Source organism: Psittacula echo, assembly GCF_963264785.1.
Source record: "Psittacula echo genome assembly, chromosome: 3".
In the NCBI taxonomy this organism is placed as follows: domain Eukaryota; kingdom Metazoa; phylum Chordata; class Aves; order Psittaciformes; family Psittacidae; genus Psittacula; species Psittacula echo.
This window is the reverse complement of record NC_137736.1, coordinates 9736378-9752688: the sequence shown is the minus strand read 5'-3', so window position 1 is coordinate 9752688 and position 16311 is coordinate 9736378. Positions and strand designations below refer to the sequence as shown.

General features: G+C 45.8%; 1 protein-coding gene across 2 annotated transcripts in view; it reads left to right on the top strand.

Annotated features, from left to right (window-relative positions):
• Window positions 1–7640: 7640 nt before the first annotated feature.
• Window positions 7641–16311, top strand: part of VANGL1 (VANGL planar cell polarity protein 1) — a gene marked incomplete at both ends in the record, with an annotated part of 29102 nt that continues 20431 nt past the window's right edge. Inside the window, 3 exons of one of the 2 annotated variants that reach the window (XM_080612292.1) lie at window positions 7641–7723; window positions 9071–9197; window positions 12304–12911. In XM_080612292.1, the coding sequence (XP_080468418.1) occupies window positions 7641–7723; window positions 9071–9197; window positions 12304–12911 (818 nt within the window). The remainder of the gene's footprint in view (window positions 7724–9070; window positions 9198–12303; window positions 12912–16311) is intronic. The other variant, XM_080612293.1, reaches the window with a different exon arrangement.

Below are 16311 nucleotides of genomic sequence, written 5' to 3'. Positions count from 1 at the left end.
CTTTAACTGTTCTGTTCCATTAGCGGCATGCTTTGGACAGCCGCTGTGAAACAGCGTTGTTTGCCGATTTAGAAGACTGTCAGGGTTGTAAAATAACTCTTATGCCAAGGGCTAAACTCTTTCCCGGCCTCGCAGGGTCTGTGAAAGCATAAGTGACTTGATAGCATTTTGGTCTGGGGAGGCACTTAGCGATTCTGTGACTGTTTGAAGCAGTGGGGTTTTTTGACCAAGGGTTTGTCATTAACAAACTGCCCACAAGATCTTTGCAGCGATGAGGAGTTCAGAACTCAAGCTGCACTGGCTGGAAGAGCAGATTAGGATGTTGTGGAGTGTATTTTGTGATATCATTGTCTGTGAGCCTATCACTGGGCATCCTGACTTTGAAGTGAAGAGCTGTGGAGGAGAGAGCTTCAGCAGTGCTTTGCCATCTCTGAACAGCTTCATTTTGACCACACTTGTTTCTTTTCCCCTGCTGGGGTTTGGCTACATGTGAAACCAGTGTTGTCTCTGTGATCATTTCACTTGTTCAGAAGTAAGAATCTGTAGGCTCTCTTCCTTTTACATTCAAATGGAAAATGCAGGAGGATGTGGAGTATCTTAAAGGAGGGGCTGCACTTCTAGTTGAGAAACGTTTTGCAGTTTATAGCCTTTAATGCTATCTCAGTGCTATGGCTAAAAGTAAACTTTGACAATAAGGTATGGGTACTACCTGCTTGGATAGGCAGAGTCTGAAGAGACTTGCAAGAGTCTTTCCCCTGTTTGTTTCAGAAAGGCTGTAGGGCTTTAAATGTCAGTGTGTCCCTGCCCATGGTAGGGGGTTTGGAACTAGATGATCTCAAGGTCCTTTCCAACCCTAACTATTCTATGATTCTATGGAAAACTGTTCCTGTGCAGAGTCCCAGATGATCTAGTGTCATGAGGGTGATGCCATTCTGCCGTGTTGCATGGCTCTGGGGTTAAGAAGGTCTAGCAACACAGGAGAGAGAGAATCACAGAATCAGCGAGATTGGAAAAGACCTTTAAGACCATCAAGTCCAACCGTTCCCCAGCACTGCCAAGGCCGCCACTAACCCATGGCACTGGGGGCCTAGTCTACACGGTGTGTGAACACTTCTAGGGATAGTGACTCCAGCACTGCCCTGGGCAGCCTCTTCCAATGCCTGAGCACCCTTTGGGGAAGGAATTGTTCCTCATCTCCAGTCTAAACCTCCCCTGGTGCAGCTTGAGATGTGTAACAGAGGAAGCACAAGCTTTCATCAGTCAGACAGGATGGCAGCTGAGGTATAATTTACATGATATGTTTGAGTGCTGGTTGCACTTCAGAAAGTTGGGTGGTGCCGATGTGGTTCTTGGAGTGGGCAAAGGCCATCCTCCAGAGAGGTGCTTCACCTATGGGTCCCACACAGAGAACTTCCCAACTTTTAGCTGCGTGACAGGGAGAGAAGGGGCTTACTGCTTAGAAACACCATTTGCTTGGGTGATGGTTTTGGCTGGGCATTTATTTCTCTTATCAACTGAAACAGCCCTGCTGTTGTCAGATCTGTGTTGTTGCATGTTCTGATGAAACAGATTGCTTCAAGAAACCAAGTGACTTTTCCTTTTGAAATATCCATACATGGACTAATAGTTTTCAGCCTAGAGGCTGGTAATTCCTGAGGATCTACAAAACTAAGAAGCCTCTGAGAAGCAAAAGGGAAGAGAACCTCATGCTAGAGGGCTTGAATTTACAGACTACTAAGCATTCTTTTAGGATGAGGGGTTTGCAAATCAACATCCACTGCTGTAGAGTGAAAGACGTGGCTGATAGAGATAGATTGAAAGTTAAAATTAGCCTATTTAGTGACATACAAATAGAAATAGAAAGCTGTAGGAAAAACCTTGTTTCCCAAAGCTGTTAAAACTGAAAGCCTTGGCTCTGTGAGTAGAGGGTGAACTTAGGTGCTTACAGATCAAATTGCTGGACTGGAGCCTGCTCAGGAAATTCAAAAGCAAGAGGTTCCTCTGGCGTTGCTCATAGGCTTTACTATACCCGCAGTTGAACATGGCAAGTTGCGTAATTTCTCGTTTTTCTGAAGTGAATAATAGGAATACACTGCCGGCGAGTTAATGCCAGAGTTGGAAGGTTTCCTCACCGCTTAGCCATTCTTTAATTAGTTTTACTCTTGGACCCTAATGCTATTTAATAGTATGAGGTTCAACAAGGCAAAGTGCTGAGTCCTGTTCTTGGGCCACAACAACGTCATGCCATGCTCCAGGCTTGGGTAAGAGTGGCTGGAAAGCTGCTCATGGAAAAGGACCTGGGGGTGCTGAGTGACAGAGCTGAACATGGGCAGCTTGTGCCCAGGAAGCCAAGAAGCCAGCAACATCCTGGCCTGTGTCAGCAATAGCATAACCAGCAGAGCTAGGGCAGTGATTGTCCCCCTGTGCTGGGCACTGGTGAGGCTGCACCTCGAATCCTGTGTTCAGTTCTGGGCCCTTCATTACAAGAGAGACACTGAGGTGCTGGGCAGGTCCAGAGAAGAGCAACGGAGCTGGTGCAGGGCCTGGAGCACAAGTGTGATGAGGAACGGCTGAGGGACCTGGGAGGTTTAGTCTGGAGAAAAGAAAGCTCAGGGGGGACCTTATTGCTGTCTACAGCTACCCTACAGGAGGATGCAGTGAGGTGGGGTTGGTCTCTTCTCTCAAGGAACAAGGGATGGCACAAGAGGAAACAGCCTCAAGCTGCTCCAGGAGAGGTTTAGATGGAGATGAGGAACAATTCCTTCCCCAAAGGGTGCTCAGGCATTGGAAGAGGCTGCCCAGGGCAGTGCTGGAGTCACTGTCCCTGGAAGTGTTCACACACTGTGTAGACGAGCCTCTCCGTCACATGGGTTAGTGGTGGCCTTGGCAGTGCTGGGGAACAGTTGGACTTGATGGTCTTAAGTATCTTTTCCAACCAAGTTGATCCTATGATTCTATCCCGTAGCTTAGCCCTTGGGGTTCTGCATGTTTAATTTGTAAAGCTCTTCTTTTCACTAAAGAAAGAAACGAGGCTGATGACATATGGAGCTGAGGACATCCTCGCAGACACCTGTGGCTGCTTGTGCTCCAGATGGCACTTCCAATATAACTCCATGAGCCAACTGGTAAATGGACTTTAAATGATAGCAAGTTTTAAACAGAGTAAGATTGAAACTGTGGAGATTTCAAAGCTGAGCTGTTTTGCAGTTATTTGCCTCAACTTCACAGGAGAAAGCATGGGATGTAAAAGAGTGCTCTTGTTTGTGTTTGCCCTCTTTCATTTAAAGATGTAACTTGGTCTTTTAAATTTCTCTTGGGCTGGGAGCCAAAGTGTGCTCCCTTGAAGACGATCACAAAGCGAACTTCATTGGGAATGGGATTGGGCTCCCAGCATGGAAAATAGTGATTCAAAAGAAGTCTTTTTGGAGATTTATGAGCGTATGACAAGGGGGAGTTACAATGAGCTGCGTAGCTGTGTAGGAACTAATTACAGTGATCTGTGTGTTATTGAGGGGTGTTTCCCCACTGCTTTGCAGGATGCAGCCATTCCTTCTTACAGAGTAAGGTCCCAAAAATTTACTTTTGGGCATCCTTAGCATTGTTTTCCACCTAGCATCCTTCCATCACTGGTGACTAAGGGAAAGGCAGAGTGAGAGTGCTAGCCTACTGGGAGCAGTGTGCTGGGTGTGCAGCTACACAATGGTGGTGTTTGGAGCGGAGGAGGCATGCCCATCTCCCCTCTGGCTGTTCGCTTGCACTGCTCTTCCCCCTGGGGTTGGGTTTGCTGTTTGGGGCTGTGCTGTGAACTAGGTCACAGAAAGGCTGCAAGACAAAAGCGTGGCAAGGGGGAGCCAAGGGATGTTTTGTTGCGTTCTGTTTTCCAGCAGTGCTGTTTGCTTGCTGAGAATTGTGTTGACACAACCGAGGGTGGTGAAGCGTGCTGTGAAGGTGGAAGCTGCTTACTCCAATGCTGCAATATGGTGCAACTGTACCCTCGGGCTCAAGGAGCTCCCTTTCACACAGGGCCAGAAGCTCTGCAAACAGACCATGCCTTCAAGTGGTGTCCTGAGAGATGTAATGATCTTTTGTGCAGCCGTTTCAACTGGCTAAATCGGACTCTCTATTCACACTTGTTTGTGGAGGGATGAGGCCCCAAATGATGGGGCTGTTTCTTTACCCAGCACAGTTGCCCTTGCCTTAGAGGAAAGAGTAAGAATTACTTAGAGAGTAGAGTAAGAATTATCACTAGTACTGATTTAGTACTGGAGATATTTAAAGACTGTGTTTAGTTTGTGTATCCTTCATAACACCACCATATTCGTACGGCTTGTCTTCTCTAGCTTTGTTCAGGCTCCCGTGGTGGGCATTATTGGGGTGGTGGCCAATCCAGCACTGACTTCTGTCTATGCCATTAAAAGAACTCAAGTCAGAGGTGTAGTCTAGCATGTTAGTTGTCTTTTGGTCTCCTCCCTACCTTTTCCCCCAGCAGTTCCAGAAGCTTTTCTGGGGTAAGGCTGGTCCCCTTCCTGCTGTAAAATAGACCTGGAGGTAGGTAATCTGCTTGGCTTGGTTATGAAAAGTGTGTGTTTGAACTGTGCTCCTCCCTCCTTGGTTTCTTCATCTCATTCTGCTCAGGCTGGGAGTGGTGTCTAGCCCATGCTATCGTTTGCTGGCCAATTCTAGGAAGCTTTGTTGACAATCAGCCTCAGTTAGGCACCAGACAAAGCCAATGAGTGGTCTTCTGCTGTTTCCACTTGAAGCTGGGCAGAGGTATTTTATTGCCAGCAGCCCTGGAACTGCCTTGACAAGGAATATCTGTGTTATCTTGCAGCTGGGACAAGGCAGTGGTGCAACAACACAGGATACTCAATGTTTTTGGGGCTGCCTTGTTGACTTTTCACAGAGCTGTGTCAAAACCATTGGTCTTTTTTACATGGAAAACAAAAGTTGGCGTGATCCAGCCTGCCCTGACGTTCTGGTGCTCGAGTTTGCTTTCTCTGCCTGGTGCCCAGCACTGCCTGCCTTCATCCACCCTCAAATGGGCACTGCTCGTCCATAGTTCCTGTCTAGGCAGCATTTCCACAGGAGCCTCTACCTGCTGGAATGTTCTCTGACCCTGTACTTGTTAAAGGGGTCAGAAGAGGAGCTCTGTACCCAGTCCCTGTGTCTCAGCTCTGATTTTTCTATCTGAGAGCTGGGGAGAAATTCTTTTATGTGGTTACAGGAGAAGGCTGAGAGTTGGTACTTTCCTAGAAGCCCAGGAAAAATACATAACCCTTCCTGATGTATGTATGCTGGCAGCAATCCTTGCTTTTCCTGTTGCTGTAATGTGGTGGTATGTACTTGTGAAGACAGTGGTTTGTTCTCAAAGGGACTCCAGTAACATCACAGTCAGTGGTTTAAGCCTATAATACTTGTTACCACCTTTTGTTCAACAGGGTGTTTCTGGTTTGTAAATGCATAATGATTGCAAGGTTCTGTGTGGCCATCTCCTCTGGTGGTATCAGTGGTTTTTGAATGGGGGGTGGTGGGGTGGCCTTACCCCCATTTGTTGGAGAAGGACAAACACAGAGGAAGGGTTTTCCTGTGGTTGCATAGCAGGACAGAGGTAAAAGCCAGCTTTAGTGAGTCCCAGCCTATTGCTGGAGCCGTAAGCTCCAGGCTGTGTGCAAGTCTGGAGAGTTAACAAGTGTTAACATCATGTGTCCCAGCCTGGGGGTGGTTTATTCCTGTTACAGGAATGATGCCATTTTTCCAAGCTGTGCCGTACCTTGGCTTTATGTCTTGCTCTGTTTAAATCCACCCTCATTCTCCTCCTCCCTAAAACCAGGACTTATGTTCCTGTCCTTATTTGTCCTATATTCTCTGCTGCCTTTAAGGAGCCTTCTTGAGGCAAGATACGTATTTAGAGCTTGGGAATTCCTGTATGCGGAAGGTCTCTCCTGCCTTCTCCTTTCCAAAAGCCCTGGCAAGCCCAAGCATTGTGTAAATACCTGCAGCTCCCAATGCAGCACAAATGCTTCTTGGTTGCAGGTCGCACTGCCAGCCAAGGAACCCTGTGGGGAAAAGGCTTTGTTCTTTGGCACAGCTTGCTCAGTTACAAGCTTTTCTGGAGGTGTTAGTGGATGAATCTATGGCTGGAAAGAATAGTCAGCCAAGTATAAAGCCTGATTTCTGTTGTTGTCCCTCTGCGCTTGGGGAGGGAGAGGGCTGAAAGTGGTGTTTGACTGTTCTATTGCTAACAGCTTTGAGAACTGCTGTGTGCAGAAGACAATGGAGGGGTCTAGTTTGATTTTCAAGCAGTCTTTTGCCTGCTCTGAGTGTATGGTGTGGCTGTAGTCCTGTGTTGGCTGGGCAGGAGGCATGTGAGAGTGCTCCTGCATGCCAAACACTGGGCTGTGCCAAGGTACCTCAGTTCATAGCTGCTACCCCTCCCTCTTCACCATTTGCATGTGTTTCCCCAAAGCAGTGACTAACTCCCTTTCCATTTCTCTTCTCACCTAACTCAGGATGTGGGTTTGGAAAGTGGAATGTTGTCTCCCTTTCTTCCCCACAGGGTTCAGAGATTTTGACATGTCACTGTTAAGAATTGTTCTGGTGTTGCCCTGCTTCTGTTCCAAAAAACATGACCCTTTTCTGCCCTTTACGAATGGGACATAAGCTTTTGTTCCAAATGGAACTACAATGTAAGAAGTGTTGGCCCATATAAGCTAGATGTGATCTCTAATCAACTCTCCCCAGTGTTCTTAGTATGTGTATATATAGATACAATTCCTAATAAAATTCTTCAGGACCCAAATTAGCTTCTGAAGGCAAAGGTTGCAAAGAAAGGGAGGTGCTCATAGTACCATCGATTGTATGCTTGCAAAAAATGGGCGCACCTTGCAGTTGTGAAAACAAAGCAGGTTCAGGCACGGTGGTCTGATCCTCTCCTGCATTTTTCCTAGGAAAGTCACCCTCACCCCCCCATGCCTTCCCGCTGTATATAGGCTGTAATGCTGCTGTTCTGAATCTGGGTTGTGTTACACAGGTGAAGAGATGGGAGTGTGGAATTCAAGCCCTGTGCTTTTCCTGGGGGTGAATTTCTGTATGTAGGCTGCTAGGTCTTCTCCAAGTCACTTTTTCAGGTGATTATGCTGTTTCTAATGGGGTTTTAGATGAATAAGGCTAGACTTTGCAAAACAGTCATCAGTTTATTTAAAGCTCTACAAATGCATATATTTCACCAGGTTGGAAAGAGAGATAGCAGGGGGGTTGGAACTAGATGATCTTAAGGTCCTTTCCAACCCTGACTATTCTATGACCAGCCAGGACAAGGTTGTGGACTGGGCACAGTGTGATGAGTGGTGACATGTGGCAGGGTGAGGGAACTGATGCAGCAGGAATGATGTCTTGCTTTGCTTAGAGTGCGCTTTCGTGTTTCCCTTTCCTTAGGTCGATCATGAGGAGCCGAGCACCCTCCTCCCATCCCTTCTGATCGGATTCCTTGTAAGTGAAGCTCACTCACTCTGAGGACCAGAGCTCACTGATGACTGGGAAGCCAAGAGTACCCAGGAAAGCACTTTTACTGCGGACTCCACCTCAAGAGCACCAGGAACTCATCTTTTAAGGAAAAATCTGTGCCCCTTTGTGTAGACCCCATGTCTGCTGCAATGGATACAGAATCGACATATTCGGGATACTCCCACTACTCAGGTCACTCCAAAAAAGCCCACAGACAAGGGTAAGGAAATGTTTATTTGTAATTACTGCTTTAAGCTAGGACATGTCCCACGGGAAAATTGTAAGCCAGGATGAAGTCAGTGAGGCCACAGCTCTGGAGGAGATACGTATGGAGAGTTCTCATAAGGAATCCAGTGTGGAGACTGGCAGCAATAATGCTGCTGATTTAATGATCATCAATTGGTTGGATGCACGTTGGGGTCATGAATGGCCAGAAAGGTTGGGATAGCACCAGCGGAAGGAAAAAATGGTTTAAGTCTGCTCCTGAAGCATGAGGGATGAGGAGTCTCTGGAGAGAAGGCATGTCAGACTCCTAAACTGTAACTGCCAGTTGTTTTCTCTCCTGATGCCATTTCTTTCTTGTGTAATAATAAGGTTTCCTATCTCTTTCCACAGTCTTCCTGGCTACTCTGTGCGGGTGTGTTGGGGTATTTTAATAGAATTTAAGTGGTACTTGAGTCCGCAACAAGTGCTTTATCAGCACTGATTGGATTAGAAGTCAGGCTTTTGTGAACTTGAATAACAAGTCCTCTCTGTGATAGTTCAGCAGCCTCAAAAGCATTTTGCTCTGAAACATCTGATTGGAAACATTCCTTCCTTTTTCTTGCATCATCATTAGTTTTATGTGCAAAATATGCGCCACTTTGCAACTTAGAACTGAGCTGGTCCAAAGGGGAACTTTGCATTTCAGAGGCAGTTATCTTGTGTGGTTGGAAAGAGACTTCTTCCATCAAATGAAGCCTCTGCTTGCAGTCCAGTTATTGAGTAAAACATCTCTTGTTCACCTTTATCCCTTCTTTAACACCCCTACACCCATGGATTGCCCTTTGTAGCTTAGCATGCCATGTGTAGAGATACAACGTAAAAATCGTAGAGGAAAATGTTGGTGAGCAGGTTGTGTCAAGGTGAGTTAAGTCCCACCAATCTCAGACAAGAAGCCATGAGGTCTACAGGTGTACTCTGGTACCTTTGAATGTTCTTGCTTTGTACAAGGTTAACTGGCAGTTATTAACCAGTGGAAATAAACCTCACAGATTGTCCTCCAGTGTTAAGTTCCTAGTTGACAAGACTATGTTGCAGGAGCTAAAGCTGTCATGATTAGTTCCTTGTATTAATTGTATACATTCCTCTGAGACGATGCTTTATTGCTGATGGAGAGCTGTGTAGAGCAGTTAATCCCAAATGGAGTTGCTTGGAGAATGCAAGCTTCCCTTTCAAGCGCAGCAATAGTGGAAGCTGTTTTAAGAGAAAATGAGGTGTGGGGGTGTATCCTGCCCCATCTGCTTCCCTCTCCATTCACAGAGAGGGTATGTGGTAACTTTTTCTCCTCTTGCTGTGTTTGGAAAAGGAGCCGGGACAGGCACAAATCGCCACGAAGCAAAGATGGGAGTCGCTCTGAGAAGTCCGTCACCATCCAGACACCTCCTGCAGAGCCACTGCTTGGGAACGACGCCTCTCGGGCAGAGGAGGGCCAGGTAAGGAGGGAGGAAACTCAAATGTGGAGTGTGGCTTCTGGAACAGAGCATGTAACTTTCTGACATATGAGTAGGAAAAGTGTTGCTTGCATGCTGTTAGTAAATCACTACTTGTGGGTGCCCTTGATTCATGCATAAAGCCATGGTCTCAATCTTTTTTCTGAGAGCATTATTTTTGACAACGCTAGAGCTGATACGGCTATTCCTGTGGCACCAATATGCCTCTGTCTCCAGAGTGCCATCTGCCAAGCTCTATAGAAATACCTGTTTCCACCATCTCACTGTGCATTATTCAGGTCAACCCTTTTACCTGTATGTGGGGGTTTTTAAGCAGGATTTGCTGTAGGTAATCATGTAAAGCATGTTGTGACCAGGATCCCAGTAGGGAAAGAAGGCAAGAAATGTAAAACTAATACAAAATAGCTGTGAAGGAGGGTGAAGTCAGTGTAAAATAATACATTAACACTGGGTTAAATAAAGAATGGAATAATGCTAGGTTTGGATTGCACCTGGAATGGATCTGTTATTTTTTCTGCTGTAGCAATTGATGTGAAGGTGCATATTCGTTTTCAAAAGATCACATAGAATGCAGGATGTTTCAGTGCCTCCTGGGCTGGATTTGGTTTGTGTAGTACTTGGCTATGGAGCTCCACTTCTGCCCTTTCAAATACACCCAAAGTGACTGATGCCTAGTTTCCAAACTGTGTATGGTAGTGCTTGTAACAGTATTCATGTAGCTCAGGTGGGCTTGCTTCATGTGCTGCCATTTATCTGTAATCAAATGGTTGTTTTCATGAGTTCCAGCTATTACTTCAAATAGATCTAAAGGCACTGGTGAATTCTTAAGCCCTTGTTTTCATGCAGACCTCCTCAATGTGAATTAAAGCCAAAGCAAAATAAGTTGATGCATGAGCAAGACTTTTCTACTGAGGAGCAGGGTGCCCTGGCTTGGGTCCAACAACTTTGTCTCCCTGCAGATTTAGACTCGTATTTCCATATAACTGCATATTTGTTTTGCTTTTGGCACTTCAAGTAAGAAGAGCTGAGGGTGAACTGAAATAAAGTTGCCTGTTGTCTTCTGAGCTGTAGCCTTAAGCTGCTGTGGTGTTTCTGTCCCTTCTCTCTTCTGTACAGTTTCTCAGCTCATCAAATGGAGGAAACTATGCAGAGCTATTCATGCATAAACATAAAAGTTGAAATGCTTAGATTGCTTTACTGGAGACACTGTTGAAGAGGGAAATGTGATAGGAATATGCTGCCTTTCAGGACATACTACAATGCAGATATCTCTTCTGGGGCCTCTGTTTTGGCGAGAAGGGACTTAAAAAAAATGCTAATATTAATTCAAGATGCTGACTGCTTGTGGTTGGTCTATCTGAAAACCCTACTGCTCTAGGCATGGGAGGTATTCATGTCTTGGAGTGCATTAGTAGTTAAATCCCTGGAGTTGTTCAAAGTAGTTGTGCTGCCTCTGTCAACTCCTTTCCCAAATGTCCTGGGTTCAGCAGTAGCAGTCATTTTTTTCTCCTTCTTAGTAGCTGGTGTTGACCAACCAGGTGGCCTTTGGTAAGTGTATATCCCAATGCTTGAAAGTTCCACCACCCATTGCTCTCAGTGTAGTTTTTAACAGCCCATTGTACCGTTCAATTTTCCCAGAGGCTGGTGCATGGTAAGGGATGTGATACACCCACTCAATGCCATGCTCTTTGGCCCAAATGTCTATAAGGTTATTCCACAATACCACCCGTCGATACCAAGCCCAACTGAGCAGTGAGCCAGCCCTTCCCATCTCCAATGCTTTCCTACAATACGGCAGGACCCATTACATTCTTTTGACTCTCCTCCCCATCCCTCCAGGAGTGGGAGGAGTGAGTGAACGAGCTGCATGGCTGGGTTTAAACCGTGACACCAAAAATACTTGAAGATTCTTTCCTCTAACGCCTTTAAAGAAGTGAATAAAAGTTTAAAATTATGCCTCTTTCTTTATAACAAAATGCTTCCATCAGCACGTGTAGCTGCAGAAATCTGAGGAATATGTAAATCCTATTGACACAGGCTGCAGGAAGATGCACACAGAAGGGTAGGAGAAACACCAAATATCTGCTTCTGAATGAGTGTTTGCAGCTGCAAAGGTGCCAAGCAACAAAGTGCATGTATTGCTGCTGTTTGATGTGTATTTGTGGGAACCATCAGGAGACATTCATGAGTCACTCCAGCAGCAGTTCTGAGTCAAATCCATACATGTCAGTGTAACTCTTTGGCTGTGCCAGCACCAGGAAGAAGCAATTGGAGGCATTGTAGGATGGGAGAACTGGCTCTGGTATTGGCTGGTGAAGAAATGAGACTTTTGGAAAACGTAATGTAATCTGAAGCTTGACTATATGGTGATTGCATTTCAGGTAAGCTGCTTTGTGGCTGAGTGGCTTCTGACAGTGTAATGGACACTAATATCATTGGTAGTCTAGGATCTTCTAAATTTAAAGCCCCATACCTGAACGTATCCTCTGTGACCACTATTTGTTGGTTTAATTCAACTTCTATTAGAATGGCAGCTATTGAGGGCAGCACAACCGTAGAGGATAGTAAAAGAAAACAAAGTGGAGGAACTTGCTTCTGTTACAGATGAGAAAATAATGTGTGAACATGTTTTTGATTGTGCAACAACAACTAAAATGATGATTTCCCTTCCAGGTGCTTCTGTGGTGTACTTGCACCATGGAATTTGTGGGCTGGAATAGTGCTAGTCCTTGCCCTGCACATGGGAACTGATGATTACTCCAGTTTCCAAGAGTTATGTGATATTAGTTGCTAAATGTACTGGAAGAGGAACCTCTGGGGTACAATGAGTGGCATAGCAAGCTGAGCTACCTGCTCTACACTTACAGGTTTTTAAACACCTAATGTTTATAGTCACTGGTTTGGACAAGTTGCTGTTGTTTCCAAAGCTTTGTTAATTTTTAGGGTTGATTATTGAGTATATTGAAGGTGTTGCTGTTGCTGTGTTTTCCTGGGACTCAAGTCTGTTTCCAGGCAAGAAAAATGGAAGACCTGGAAGGAGTAACCTGATGGTTTCAGTACCATTTTTCTTTATCTCTTCATCCCTCAGGATGACAACTGGGGTGAGACCACGACAGCAATCACAGGCACCTCTGAGCACAGTATTTCCCAGGAGGACATTGCCCGGATCAGTAAGGATCTGGAGGACAGCGTTGGGTTGGACTGCAAACGTTACCTGGGCTTAACAGTGGCAGCTGTTCTCGGACTCCTTGTCTTCCTTACCCCCATCGCCTTCATTCTGTTACCCCAGATCCTGTGGCGGGATGATCTGGAGCCATGTGGTACTGTCTGTGAGGGACTGTTCATCTCTGTGGCGTTTAAACTCCTCATTCTTCTGATTGGGACCTGGGCTCTGTTTTTCCGCCAGCCTAAGGCAGACATCCCCAGGGTGTTTGTGTTTCGGGCCCTTCTGTTGGTCCTCATCTTCCTTTTTGTATTTTCCTACTGGCTCTTTTATGGCGTTCGCATCTTGGACTCGAAGGACACCAACTACCAGGGCATAGTGCAGTATGCTGTGTCGCTGGTGGATGCTCTGCTCTTCATTCACTACCTGGCCATTGTGCTGCTGGAGCTACGGCAGCTGCAGCCCATGTTCACTGTCAAGGTGGTTCGGTCAACGGATGGAGAGTCACGATACTACAGCCTGGGGCACTTGAGGTAGGTACAAGCCCTTGAAGTCCAGTGGTGTGTGTAAGTGTGGCTGTGCTGTAGCATGAAGCATCAAGTACTTTTGAACATGTGATATTGCTGGTTTCTGACTCTTCCCCCAGAGCAGTCCTAGAGCCTCTCCAAAGTTACCAAACTGAACCTCTCATGTTCATGTTTTTGCTTCAGGAGCCCTGTGCATGTCTGTAAAAGAACTGTTGACAGAACTTTAGGCTGGTCAATGGGCTAAGCCTAATGAGATCTTTAAGATCCTTCTCTGGGCTTCTTGGCCTGTCTCCTTACTGGAGGGGAGAGGACTCCTTGTGTAGCTCTTTGACTCTACAGGCCTGGCACTGCTTTGAAAGCAGCCCTTTGGGTCATGCAGAACATCACTCCTCTAGCAGCCTGACAGCAGGCCAGCCCATGTGGCAGGGGCTGAAGGAAGAAGTGGTCCTGTGTGAGAAAGCATTCAGCAACCTCACATGCTGGTGAAAACATCCATTTGTCCTCACTGCCCTGTGCATCCAAGAGCAGTTTTATAGAATGGTTTGGGTTGGAAGGGACCTTAAAGCTCATCCAGTTCCAGCCCCCTGCCATGGGCAGGGACACTTTCCACTAGACCTGACTAGAACAAACATCCTTTGGGTTGGATCAAGCACTGTTCGGATGTTGCGTGTGCCTTTTGCACACAGTTGCCTTTTGCAGCCAGTTGAAATGCTTGCGTTCAGGTGTCATGCTCTGAAGCCTGTTGCTGTGACAGGCTTCCTTCAAGGGCTTCGCCGCACTGTGGGATTTGAAAGCTGCTTCCAGTGACTGGGGACTGTATTTTTCCTAAGCTCTTCAGTTTTGTGTTGGCTTGAGGGAAATAGCATTTAGCCCTGCTGAAGCAGTTGCCTTGATACAGCCAAAATCTCCCAACAGTTCAGGCATTTAGGAATAATACTTTTAATGAGTACTGGGGCATACATAGGTGCTTTTTATTTGTTTTGGCAGCTCTCTGTTTCTGGTTTGGTTTTGTAGTGTGGTGCTCTTTTTGCCATAGGTATGGATTGGTTTGCTGGGTCAGATGTATCTGGGAATCTTTGTGTGGGTATGATGCATGCTTGCTTCCCCCTTCCTGCTGGGGTTAATGCTTCCCTCAGCAAAGCTACAAGAGAGGACAGATGTCTCAATCTGCTTGGTTCCTGTGTCTAGAAATCTCTTGGTTCCTGTGCCACTGAGCACTGAAGATGATTCCCCAGACTGTATGCACACTTAAACATCTCTTCTGTTTATCCTGTCCAGACCCCTATGGCATGTATATCTGTTGCAGATGGAGAGATTAGTGTCTGCTGGCTTAATTGGATGTAGGAATGGTCTCCTGCAGCCACTGGCTTAGCAATGGAATTGCTTTGAAGCAGATTTAGTGGTTGAAGCTCAAGGCTGGGAGTTGATTCCTGAATGTTGTTTGTGGCTTAATGGAAGAACGCAAAGCCTTTTGGGTGAACTAGGTGTGGACTCTGCTGTATTTTCCTTCTCTGTAAAATACGAAGAAGAGTCACTCTTCTGTAATGGGAGTGTTCCCATTGGCTTAATGAAAGGTCAGCTTCAGGGTTTAAAATAATGAACTGATCTCTGTTGGTTTTCTTGTGAAACCTTTGATTTGTTAAACTTTAAGTTAAAAATTCCTCTGATAAGTGACAGTTCCAGCATAATCTTTAAAACTATGAACATGGAGAGATGACTACCAGAGTTCCTCTGTGCCACAGCTTTGTGCCTTGAGGTGTGCCAGAGCAGTTCTTGTAAGTGAATGCTGCACAGGAAGTTCAGTCCATGTATGCATATATATATATACATACACACACACACACTCACACATATATATGTGTATATATATATGCATCTATATATACACAACACTATGCAGGTTTGGTTTGAGAGAGTCTGCTTGGTGGTAGATTGTGGTTTATGTTTAGAGTAATGAAGATGCTATGCATCTGCATGCCTGGCTTGCCATTGGAGGCAAAGAATTTGCTTGAGAACCAGGGCCTAAATATTTAATAGCATATGTGTTAGAAAGAGTGTTCTGTCCACTTCTCTTTGCAGCAAGGTCTGGAAATGACTTGGGTGATGTGAGGGCACTGAAAAGTTGTAAGATCCAGTGTGAAATCAGACATGTGGAAATTAATAACCTCTCGTTTGTTGGCAAGCTGGCTGGAATTTCATTTGGCATATTGAATCCACACCATGCAGCAAACAGATGCTTCAGTGTCTTGTGCTGCAGGAGAGTCTTATTAGTGTGTGTAGTAATGGTAAACTAGCGTTGCTTTTTCCTTTAGCTTCTCACAGATTAGGATAGAGTATATTGATGTGTGTTTCGAAGCCTGTGCATCTTTCCATCGTCACTAATGTAAAGGTAAAACTGTAGGTCTGATCAGTAGCCAGATGTCTCCCCACAAAGGGACAGTTCATTCTTTCTCTGTCTTGCTATAAACAACGGAGTTACTTGGGGAATTAGGGAACTTTGGAACATCTTTGTAGTATAATATTGCCAAGTTTCCATAAAGGTATTGACCTGCTTGTCAGTGACATGTCAGTACAGGTCACAAGGGGCTGCATTTTGCCTCTGGTTGGCTCTCTGGCTGAGGCATGCGACTGGAATGGGAGGTCTGCTGATGAGGGGCATGCAAGGACAGTTTGGATTAGTTAGGAAGACTGGAGAAGCAGCCTTGTGGGTGTCCTGGAGAGGCAGGAACAGTTATGATGGACTATGTGTATGCTACTTGTTGCTGCCTCTGGCCTCTCCATTTACCACCATGCATGCTTGCCTCACCATTACACTTTTAAAGGGGTCTTAGATGGGTTTCTGGGCTGACACCTAGCAGGAGGAAGCATGCTTTAACAGGTATAGCAATCTGACTGCCTCCTGAAATCACAACCTCAGTCCAGCCTTTTGTCCTCTTTATGCTCTGAGATATATCAAAGTTTTCCTCCCTGGCTGTTTATGGAGTTCATCTTCCTCAACAGTCCAGTGTGCTCCAGAGAAGCTGATAGTGAGAAGGCTCTTGTGGCATCTTATCAGTGTTACTGCTTGGAGTAACTCTGGATTTTCCACAGGAAAATTTCTGATATTGACCCTTTTAATCCAAAGTAGCAGCTTTCAAATTCTAGGTCTTTTCTGATGAGGCAGAGGGAGCTATGCAAGTATGAGCACAACAGGCTTTCTAGGGGAGAAGGGAAGAAAACAATAGCTCCGACACCCTTCTGGAAACCCATGTTTTTTGCCAGGCAGGGTGCAGACAGGATTTTCCACCCTCCCTGGCTCCAAACCCAGTAAAGAAGCTGAAAATGCTGAGTTAGAGATTCCACTCCACCCCCAAGGGCCCTAGGTCCAGGAGGGTAAGCATATTTGGAAATAGCTCCCCAAATTCAT